The sequence below is a fragment of the Dermacentor variabilis genome, chromosome 2 (assembly GCF_050947875.1).
Source record: "Dermacentor variabilis isolate Ectoservices chromosome 2, ASM5094787v1, whole genome shotgun sequence".
NCBI classification, from domain to species: Eukaryota; Metazoa; Arthropoda; class Arachnida; order Ixodida; family Ixodidae; genus Dermacentor; species Dermacentor variabilis.
In genome coordinates, this window is record NC_134569.1 from 112890238 (window position 1) to 112902322 (window position 12085).

The following is a 12085-nucleotide window of genomic DNA, read 5'->3' on the forward strand; positions in this document are numbered from 1 at the left end:
AGGTGATGCGACGAAATCAGGAAATTCGCGGGTGCTAGTTGGAATCGGCTGGCGCAGGGCAGGGGTAATTGGAGATCGCGGGGAGAGGCCTCCGTCCTGCAGTGGACATTAAATAGGATGACGATGATGATGATGATGATGATGATGATGACGACGACGACGACGACGACGATGATGATGATGATGATGATGATGATGATGATGATGATGATCCAATTCCCGTTTTTTTCATAAACATATTCAGATCACCAGTTTATAAATAGCACGTGCACAAGTAGACTATTACGTGCAAACAATACCAGAAAAAAATGAAGCAATTCCTTCCCCACTGATGATGCAGCACTGCACTCCGCACGTCCCAGCGAACATGGCGGTGCTTTGAATAAAGCGGTCGTGAATAGCAACGCTCAGCAGATTGAAGTAGGTTCGTGTTACATTGCGTAAGTAGACGGTTAAAGTGACTATATCTTTTCGTCTCTGTCTTCTTTTTCTCTTGCAAAAATCCTGCGAAAGGAAGTCTCATAGTAAAACTATTTCACCATTACTGAGGGCATAACGCCATATCGGGATTTGAATCTAACTACAGCGAAGTGGACATGTTCTAAGTTGCTATATATAAGCCACAAACCGTATCGACGCTTCCTCCTGTCCTGCCATCGCGGATAAAAATTTATGCAAATACTCCACTGAAGTTGTCTAAGTGTGTGCAAGCATAACCCCAAGTTTCGATTGACCAACCCACAAATTTCAAGCTGGCCCTCCCCCAAAGTTCAGTTGGCTCAGCCCTATTACAGTTTTCCTCGTGCATTTTCTATGGAGCCCTATGTATCCCTATTGGTGTGCATAAATCTGATCATATAGGTATTATCTCTGTTCATTTTTATTTTGCAGCGGAGCTGTATTTGTCTACCCTTCCATGTATTTTTAATGTCCGTGCTTCAAAACTCCCGCGCCTTCTATAAGGAGGCAAAGCAAACCAGTAAGAAATGTGGTGACACCTGGCGTAGCCGCCCTCTTTGAGGAGGCGGAGCAAACCAGTAAGGTATATGCTGACACTTGGCATAGCAAGATGAAAACTATAGCAAACGCGCGGCGAGTAGCAGCGAAGATAGTGCCCGAGAGGCTGACCATAAGAGGCGGGCTCGACAGGAAGACGGATGCCGCGAAGCGGAGAATGCGGCAAAGCGACGCAGGTATACCGCGCCAGTGAATTGGACGAGGACAAGAGTGTACGTGAAATGTCGGGGGGACTTTCTGGACAGACATTTCGGATTCAATTGTGCGGTGTGCGACGGACTGTAGTTCCGAGAGCGATTTGATGGCGATCGGTAACGTTCGAGATGTCGCGAAGCGGCGGACCCGAGCGGAAAGCCCCCTTAATCGCGAAGCGATTGATGCGGCGCAATGACCGAGGTGCCACCCTCGGATGGCCGATACTCATAGTGGTGCGCGGATGCGCGATTTCGCCAAGGTTTTACGGACAAACCGATCGGCTTCAGTTGTGTGTGAGACCGATTGTGCTTTGAAAAAGGACCTATCGGCGATTACGAACATTTCTTACCACTATGTTTACTGCTCAGCTGGTCATCATCCTTCACGGGTCGCAACGGCACTGAATTTTTCAGTTTAACCCCAGTCACACGAGCACGCCAAAGGTCTTTTGAAGTTAAGGAGCACTGAGCTTTCAAAGGCACATTAGTTCAAGGGATATGTGTCGGGGCTACACGGTCTCCAGATGGTCTCCGTTGAAGCTTTTAACAGAAACCACAATGTATCCTTAGCGCTGCCATCGCCTCAAAAGTAATAAAAAAAGTGTGGCTCAAATGCGTCTTATAATAAATTTATGTCATATTTTCTTCAGCAATATTTATTTTTCCCAATACACAGAAACATCAAAACGATATGCAAGCATAGTAAATGCATTACTTTAAGAAATACAGATGTGTTTATTGTAATGATGGCCACCATGTGTACCGCTTCTACACCGCATGTTGGTGTCGATTATTCGTTGTTGCCCTTTAATGTTCTCGCCTTTTTTTTTTTTAAGCAACGATTGTGAAGATGGGCTACGACACGAACGTGACGAAGGAAGAAGACGCGCAGAAAAACGCCGAGGAGACTGGGATGCCTAGCAGCCCCTAACTCAAGAACCAAATCACACATGGTACCCATGTTGTGTCGACGTTGCTGCTGACGACAGGCCGTGCCGGCGCTGCTGTACCGGCGCGTTCATGATGGAGATTGCGGGTGTCCCGAAAGTGTTTAGTACTTTAGTAATAGTAGTCGGTACTTATAAGCTTGTTCTGAAGAGGTTAAAATTCAACTTCCATATTTTTGGAGATTTTTTTTTTCTGCTGTCGAACGACTCCTAGGCTCAAGAGTATTCCCTTGGGGTTTCAAAGGACGAACGCGCACTCCTTTCACTCAAAGCTCCCTTCCAGCAGGGCTCTTTTGCTGTGCCTGTGTGACAGTTCGCATTCTCCCTTGATGTAAAGGATCTTTGGTTCAAAGGACTCTGAAAGTGCCCGTGTGACTGGGGTAAGCTACGAATCATCTACAGTATTATAACGAATGAATGTCTTCGCAAATTACGAAGTTTTTCGCAGATACAAGACATTACACTTTTCGCGTGACGGAGAGATTTCGCTGGGGGGCTCGCCAAAGAATATTTGCGCATTTAAGTATCGAAACCGTCAGCATTAAAGTTGGACTACTTGGCGTGGTCATAGAGTTTGATACAGTAATTGCTAGAGGGAACTCTGGCGCTAGTGTCTACGGGAGCTGCAATGAGAGCTGTTGTAGGAGCATGGGAATTATGGGAAGTACAGCCGCCCTGATTTTTAATAATATAGCGCGAGCGTCGACTGAACTGCTGGTGAACCCCTTATAACGGCGATAAGCGTGCAACAAGAGCGTGCAACAAGGCGAGTGCAACAAGGCAACAAGGCTCGTGCGCGAACTCTCGCCTTGTTGCACGCTTATCGCCGTTATAAGGCGCTCACCAGCAGTTCAGTCGACGCTCGCGCTATATTATTAAAAATCGGGGCGGCTGTACATGGATTTGCCTAAACGTCGTCCTTCTGGCTTCAAACGGCTTCGTGACCTTGTAAACTCTTCATTTTCAACAATTGACTGCGTAATAAATAATTAAATAAACATTATTAAAATTGCGCTAAGGAAGGATTCGAGCCCAGGACCTCTGGAAGAGAATCCCTATATTGAAACCATTACGATAGGACGCATGTATCTACGAGCGATATGAAACGCCCTCATGAAATTATCGCGAGCAAGTGTACGCCTTGAGACGCTTGGTGCGTTTCGATTTTGGCCACCTCGACAAGCTCAATCGTTGCAACTAGTCGCGATTGTGCGTGTTCGCAGCGTCTTCTGCACTTCGAAGAGCATAGATTGCTCTAAAATTTACGACAATGAAGGCATATAAAGCGTAATAAACAAAGCCATAAGGACGTCTGAATCCACAAGCACGAAGATCAGACAAATCCATTTACTTCCCATCATTCCCATGGTGGGTCAACGACTGCAGCGCAGGAGTTCCCTCTAGTATATTGTAGGAAATTCTATGGGCGTAGTGACACGGTTAAGAAAGACTTGCCCGTATGGCATCTACTTGACTGCCACAGAAAATAGTCGTTTTGGTCGGACGAATTAGTCCGTAGGAATAAGGCTCATAGAAGCGCTAACGGTAGCGATTAGATGTGTAGTCCAACGCGGGGCTCTTTCGTTTCAGCCACAACAGTAGTACAAGTACTTTTGTAACTTCTCCTGTACAGTTAATCTTATCTACGAATATTTCACGACAATATAATGCCGGTATACTATATTTAAAAAAAGGCATCGAATCTTATTTTAAACTCTTGAATGGAAGGATGCAATGCTGGTTTAATGCCTAATTTTGGTGCACAGGTGTTGCTGCCGGATATTCCAGGAAGTAAAGATAATAAAAAAAAATGCAGATCCGTTGCACATGTTGGAATCTACTTGACGCAAAGAGTCAATGAAGCGGTAAATTAGATGCTTTACAACTGACAGCAATGCGTCTAATTTTGTTCGCTTTAATTCTATGGAATATATAATCTCATAGGATGTTTATCCACCAAGATTGCCAACTATCGATTCAAAATTGCCAATTTTATTCTCATGCAAAATTTTATGACCTACACCACTCACAAGCTCTGCCGAAATGCAAACTATATATGAGGTGGATGCGCAGTGCGACAGGTCTACGCAGCGATGCCAAGAGGTCGACAAACGATGTGCGGCGCTTAAATTAAATTATGGGGTTTTACGCGCCCAAACCACAATCTGATTATGACGCACGCCGTAGTGGGGGAATCCGGATATTTCGACCGCCAAGGGTTCTTTAACGTGCACCTAAACCTGAGGACGCGGGTGTTTTCGCATTTCGCCCCCATAGAAATGCGGCCGCTGTGGCCGGGATTCGATCCCGCGACCTCGTGCTTAGCAGCCCAACACTATAGCCACTAGGGAAAAGCCGCGGGCGCTTGTCGAAGGACGTATGGGGACGAAAAGTGCATGCACAGAAAACCACGACACGTATCGAGCAGGGGTGTGCAAATACTGATTTTTAAGACTTGATCGAATCGAATAGCGCCAGAAGCGAATCGAATCTGATCGAACAGTTTTCGAATAATGAGCAACCGTTTCACAATTAATGTACGACGATGTTCACATCCCAGCATTCTCAAAGTTAGCACGTTTATGTCATTACATAGTACGTTTTGAAACGTTGTTTATTAAAAACATAAATGGAGCATTAGAAGAAATTTAAACAAGTAGCTTCTTAGCATGTACAGGGCTTTCAGAGAGTGCAAATAATCGCTCTCCAGCCTGTAAACTATGGCTACCTAAGTGACACAGCCTGCACCACTACGCAAGTACTCATGTTTATGCCTATATTATGCCTAGGGAGGGGGGGGAGATATGAAATTTTACCGTACTGTTGCCCCGATTTCATGTTTATTTAGGCGCAGTTGACGTTTTAGAATATTCGAAAAGTGTTCGGATACACTTCGAAAAGTGTTCGAATAGTGACACATACCGGATGGCTAAAAAAAAAACAAATAAAGAGGGGAATAAACGATGGTTTTCATAAAAAAAGCGCTACAGACGAAGACGAGGTTAAAGGAACACATACGACAGGACTGGCGCTACTTCCAACTAGCGTTTATTACAGAGGGTCACTTATTTATGCTTATTTATCTGTCGAGATATCTAGAGACTGGAACTGATTGACCATACAATCGTATGTATGATATGATTCGTTTGTATGTTTGTGTGCATTATAATGAGTGCATGATGTACGTAATGCGCAGAGCATAGATAGATGACCGTTTATAACAAACGCCAGTTGGAAGTAGCACGAGTCCTGTCGTATGTGTTTCTTCGTCTTCGTCTTTCGCGCTTCCTTATGAAAGCCGTCAAGATGAACCAACTCGCCCAAATCAAGGTATTGTTGAATAGACGAATCCGTTGAATATAATCACCCCCTATTCTATTAACAGCTTGGTGTACTTTAGAGATACCTGCAAGCCGATCATATTTGTTGATGCTTTAAATAGAAATTTATTCTGCTTTTGTTGATCAGAACAGATGCGATTATTTTTACTACTTTGTCCGTAAGCATACAATGGTTATACATATATATATATATATATATATATATATATATATATATATATATATATATATATATATATATATATATATATATATATATATATATATATATATATATATATATATATCTGCCGGGATACTAACTGCCTCAGCAGTCACGCCTAAACTGGGAGAGTGGGAAGAAAATTATTGCAAACAGTTGCACTACTTCTCTCGGATCAGGTAATCCCGTTTCCAAACATCTCCAGCAGCGCAACATTAACCCTACCACCAATCCTTTCTCACTGTCACTAGTCCCTTCCTTGTCACCATCACCGATTCCCTTAACGAGCTCTGGCCATACTGTTTCGCTCTTGCAAAGGCTCCACACCTTTGGCATAACTCCTGCGAAGGAAACAAGCTGTTGCCCTAACGAGAACAAGTACAACTGCCGAATCATTGGTGCCAAATGAGCTTTTCCCTGGCTAGCCGACTGTTGATTACTTGAGGTCTTCAATCTTCCTGCGACGCAAGTGTCAGTGTAATCAAGTTTAAAACTTGTAGGGCTTGTTGCAACCTTAAACCAACCTCGAAGACCAAATCACTCTATGGCCTGCCTTATTTATAGATAACCTTGACGAAGCATTCATCCCGAAGACAGTTAAAGAATGGAATCAGTCGACCACCTACGTCGTCACCATATTAAACGCTTCTGCATTTAAACCTGCCATTGAAAATTATTGTAGGTAATAACCGCTTATGGCATGTACTGTTTTTTTCACGACTACCTTCTCTAGCGCCTTCGTGCATTGAACGAATTGAAATAAATAAATAAATAAATAAATAAATAAATAAATAAATAAATAAGGAACCGAAACTAAGTGGCAAGGCCTCACTTGTAATTTTCGCTGAGTTTGCGGTTCTGAAAAGCACCGACGAAATATTAGGGACGTGACCACCCAGGTTGAAAAGCCAGAAAAGCTCTTACGCAAATGCAAAATCGCGTAAAAGCAAAATAGTTTCAGTAAGTTTCCTAGGAGTGAAACATGGCAATGCTCTTATATAATTAAAATAGCGCAAATAGGCGCACTGCTCGAAACCACGCACGCACACAACCACACACGCAGACGCACTAGATACGTCCCCTACAAACAGCGCTTCCTTCAAGCTGATTTGGTTGGGTTTAGTTGGTTTCGGTTGGTTTTGGTTGTGTTAGTCCTTCCCCCTCTCGCTGTGTGTAGGGGATGTATCTATAGTGTGTGCGCGTGTGTGCGTGGTTGCGGGTGCTCCTTTATGCGCTCTCCTAATTATCTAAGACGAGTTACCAACTAGCCCAACAGCAAGTTCCTCTAGAACAATGCTCGCTCATTGGAAGCTTTTTAACAACAGCAGCAGCAACAACAACAAAAAAGTAAGACCGTTGCCAACTAATAATTATTTAATTCATATTGATTACGCCCCCGGAACACGACTGATTTCGACAAAATTGTGCTTCTTCAACAACAAAAACGCGGGACACGGAACGTAATATACAGAAAATCGAGAAAAGTGGCAAGTCGTCGAATTTATGTTCTTCGGTGAGTATAACATGAAACAGCACGTTTTAAAATTACGGGGTTTCACGTGCCAGAACCACTTTCTGATTATGAGGCACGCCGTAGCGGAGGATTCCGGAAATTTTGACCCCCTGTAGGGTTCTTTAACGTGCACGTAAATCTAAGTACACGGGCGTTTTCGCATTTCGCCTCCATCGAAATGCGGTCGCCATGGCCGGGACTCGATTCCGCGACCTCGTGCTCAGCAGCCCAACACCACGAAACAGCACGTTTTCAATTTGTTGCGTTTTTTTTTTTGACCAGAAGCCGTAATAGAAAACAGGGGTCAGTATATAGGGCCTCGCACATGAGGGCAGCGCCGTCGTGGGAAACTTACGTGGTTTCTAACGCGGGTGTCGTCTTCGAGAAATTCGTTCTCGCTGGAGAGGTCACCGTCTCCATCGTCGCGCGAGAAGAGGCGATTGTAGCCGTAACTGAAAAGAAGGAAAATAAAGGCCTATAAGCAACTACTCTAAAAAAAAAAGGTGAAATAGGTTGTGTCCGAATCCATGCCACAGTGACGAAACGTCTGTCCGCCCGCTGCGCCTATAGTCAAGTGCACTTGCCTGACGTGAACCGCTGCAAAACCACCTCTCTCACGCAGCACTGGGTGAAGTCTAGTTAACCGCCAAACCTTTCCATCCTCCACCTGATTCTCTAGAGAGCCCGCAGGCTACTAAATTCAATTAAGAAATTCCTCATCGCCACCAAGCCTATTTTGTGCCCACTGTAGGACGAAGACATCTTCCAACAATCTCTGCTAACACCCCTGTCCTGTGCCAGCTGACTCTACCGTATCGTCACGTTGCCGTGACGGTGAAGAATTAGACTACAGCACAACGGTGGCGCACAGAACTAACTTTTTATTGAGTGAAACTGCGCAAAAAAAAAGAAGGAAAAGAAAAGGAAAACAAGCTACAGTCGGGCAGAACGACAGGGACGAGCACACGCTCGAAATCTGATATGTGGGTCAAGCGTGTTGGCTATTTGTATACGTGACTCGGTGGAGATTCCATCATAATCACTGGCGCTCCCGAGCTTTCTAGAGCCGCTATTTAGTAGCGATGCCTTATGCCTTATTCTATGCGATTCTTATCATCCACCACACACGGCCGCCTGATCCCGTTGATAATGTGAGTAGACCGTCGCTCTGACCACTGGCCAAGCGCGAAAAGCCTGAAAAAGCATAGAATCGGAAAAGGCATCGCTACAAAATACCGGCCCAGGACGTACAACGGTACAATACTATTCGAGTCGCGCATGCGATCTGATTAAACGATGTTCGGCGGCAACATAGACAAGGCGGAATAAACAAGATCATTTCGAGAAAATCCCAGCGCACGCACGCGCATTATGCGCCCAGTGATGACTTGCGGGAAGAAATGATGTGGACAGGACCTACGCGCATGTCCTGTCCCCATTGATTCCTTGCAGTTGTTAGCAGTTAAACTGTGGTCCTCAAAAGAAGGATGAACAATGTACGCGTGTCAGTATGCATGTGCTGTGTACTAAACCAATTTATTTCTATTTATTTGTTGAATACTGCGAACCACAATGCGTTCAAGCAGGAGAGGACAAACACAGACATGCACAGCCACCGTTACAAAATGTTGATTAATTTTGTAAACAGAAGAATGTTTCAAAGGCTAAAATAAGTACAGTATATCAGGATCATCTAAAATAGCAAGACCAGCCACGTGAACACATACGAAAGAAATTGCGCTTGAACTACGCCACTGAACCGAGCAACATTAAATTATGGGGCAGGAATTTCCAGTCATATACTGTTCTAGAGAAGGAGTATCTGTAACAGTCCGTGGGTGCAAGAACAGGTTTCACACTATTTTTGTGCTTATGACGAGATGCTTCAGCCGTATCCTTTTTGTATATGCTCTTCTGGTATTATGCCCAACTTTGCAAAATATGGTGAATGGAAAAAGGTTGTCTTGCAGACTTACCTCGATCCTTCGACGAATCTAACTTGACTGAGGAGAGCAACTCAGACCGAGAGTATCTGCGCCTGAAGCGCTTGCATACAAACCAGGCGGCTAGGCGTTGAATTCTATCCAGCACATTTTCAGCACAAACCTATTAATTTTGTGAGGGATGTAAAGGTAAACAGTTTTGTCAAAGTTTATGACCATTTCTGAGGATTCGCACTAGTTGATTTCTATTTAACGTAATGATTTCTTGCAGAATTAATGTTATGGAAGTTGACACCATCGTCTGCGAATAATCTTACGGATATTCAAGGATAAAGAGCATATACAATGTCATTAATATATAAAATAAACAGCACCGGAATCAGCACCAACCCTTGGAGCACTCCAGAATAAACATATAAAGGATGAGAAGAGGTGCCATTAATATCGATATATTGCTTTCATTTACTTGGGTAAGATGCGACCGAGTTAATAATGTACGGTAGAACACCCATCGCCTCGATATTAAATATTAGCTTGACATGAGGTAGCTCGTCTAAGGCTTTGGAATAGTCTAAAAGCACAAAATTAATCTGTCCGCCGACATCGACTGCATGGGCAAACTCATCAATTATTGCTACAAGCTAAGTGCAAGTAGAGAAGACACGCCGAAAACCACGTTTTTTTATTGCTGGTGATCTGGTTCTGATCGAGAAATTGATTTAAGCGTTTAGTTACGATGTGTTCAAAGAGTTTGCATAGGATACACGTAAGGGACAAAGGGCGATAACTAGTCATTTGTAGTTGACAGTTATTCTCTTCTACCGGAATCACGTGAGCCATGTAAAAATCATATGGAATATCGCTGGATTCTATCGGTCTCATAAATATTTTTAGAAACTCTTCCACAACACCAACGTATCGTTTGAGAAATGCAAAGGGATACCATCAGGACCTTTCTTTTTTCATCTAGTTGCCAGGTTAGTTCAACAATTCCATCCAGCGATATATGAGGGCATTCGCTTTTGACATTATCACACCACCGAAGCCACTGCTGTGCTGTCCTCCACGGCGTCCTCCTCACCTTCGCACTCATTTTGTTATTCTATTAGGACACAGGCCGTCTGCTCAAAGCGTTATACGACCTGCCCAATCCAATTTCTTCCTCTTAATTTCAACTATTACATAAGCTAAACCCGCTTGCTCCTTAAACTACACCGATGCCTTCATGTCATCTCGACCTTATGCCTAGGAGCCCCTCTATTACTCGTATATGGAGTGATCTTTAGCTTCTTTCTTAGTTGATCCCTGAAGCGTCAGCTGACCTTGAGCTTACGCTTGCGTAAGCCATGCAGCAGGCAATTTAAGTCCTTCTGTACATCACTATATGAAAGAGTAGGCGGGCGCACTCACGCTCTTCCAGGGTAAGACCTCTGGTCGAGCATGATTGGTGCCCTGGAGCGGGGCACATCGTCCAGCACCAGGAAGCGCACGTCAGGGCCAGAAAAGAGGCTGGAGATCCCTCCTGTCGCGCAGCCTGCGCAAGAGGGAGCGCCATGTCCAGATACGGAGGGGATGACACTCCAAAAGACCAGCTCCCACGGGAATGCAGCTGGTCACTCTGGTGGTGACAAGAAAAAGTGCGAAAGCTCGGAGATTACTTATTACATTTCCTCGGAAACAGAAGGTAGTCCGGAACCAAAGCCGCAACGTTCAATCACCACTGTAACATCAGAGTAATTAAACGCTACGCACACGTGGAAAAGCCACTGAATGCTAATGTGATATTTTGATGAACGTTTAAGGCTGAGCCTGCCGCCAGCAGGTTGCAGTGATTCTACTGGAGTAGGCACACGAGGCGAAGAAGAAAGAAAAAGCGTGGATGCACCGCACTTGTAGTGTGTGATTGATCTCTCACGGTCAGTCTCTTTGCTGCAGGGAGCATATTGTAGAATTTACGTACAGTGACGTCAAAGAGTGTCTAGCGTAATTCTCTTTATAACTCTGTAGTCATCACAAGAATGACACGAGTAGCAGCGCGATTGGACAACAATAAACAATGTGCGCCGTGGTCGCGGCGCCCGGCATCCATCATTCGGCAAGCGAATACCCCCTTTGCTGTGCGCGAGCGTTAGGGAAATGTGGACATCTACCGTCGCCGAATATCTGTAAGTACCCTACACAAACCCCAGAAGGTAAGCCGGAGGGACTTGCCGCTGCCAATATCTCCCGGCGCTACACCGTCTCGGAGCTACCCACAGGAAACGCGCACTACGAACGTTACCTGTTCGGCACAGCACGAGTAGTGAACAGCAGAGCAAGTGCAGCTTCATATTTCCCACAGCTGGACTCGACGGCCGGGCTTCATTCCCGCCGTGCTGCGGTCCATTCGACCCGCTGGACGGCCATCACAACACGCCTATCTTCGTCTTTCTCTTGTTCCTAGCCTGCGCCCGCGAGACGACCGCATCAGATTGCCTGCTTGCTTGCTCTTCATCCCGTGGTGCCTACCCACTACGTACGAGCCACTGGCCAAGAAAAAAAAGGAAGGAAGAACACTTTATTGCATGAGCCACTAACGTCTAGGATCTACATCTACGTCTGCATGACAACACAAGTACGAGTCATTTCCGCTTGTGGAGATGGCGCTGAGCGGTGGCGGATTGGCGACGGGTACAATCGCCCCCTGGATGTGACGGACGGGGCGGACCAAGAGGAGCCACAGAGCCTGGCGCAAGTCTTCGGGTGGTGCGGCCCAGCTCGCTCAAGTGTAAGGCACGGACGTGGGGATGGGGTCACCTGTGATGAAGTGGGGCGAGGAGAGGGAGCGCGAACATTCCCAGTACGTGTGTACAGCTTTAGAATGCTGCCCACAGACCTCGCAGATGGGGTCGCCTGTTCTACGCACGCTCAATGCGATGAATGATTGCA

The 12085-nt window shown here is 45.3% G+C and overlaps 1 protein-coding gene across 1 annotated transcript in view; it reads right to left on the bottom strand.

The window, feature by feature from the left end:
* The window catches only part of LOC142570408 (uncharacterized), a 50506-nt gene extending 38960 nt beyond the window's left edge, over positions 1-11546 (bottom strand). The window contains exons 1-3 of the mRNA XM_075678793.1: positions 11439-11546; positions 10568-10691; positions 7570-7666 (exon numbers count right to left, since the gene is read on the bottom strand). Of these exons, the coding sequence (XP_075534908.1) occupies positions 7570-7666; positions 10568-10691; positions 11439-11487 (270 nt within the window). The 5' untranslated portion in view covers positions 11488-11546. The remainder of the gene's footprint in view (positions 1-7569; positions 7667-10567; positions 10692-11438) is intronic.
* Between the last annotated feature and the right edge of the window lie 539 nt (positions 11547-12085).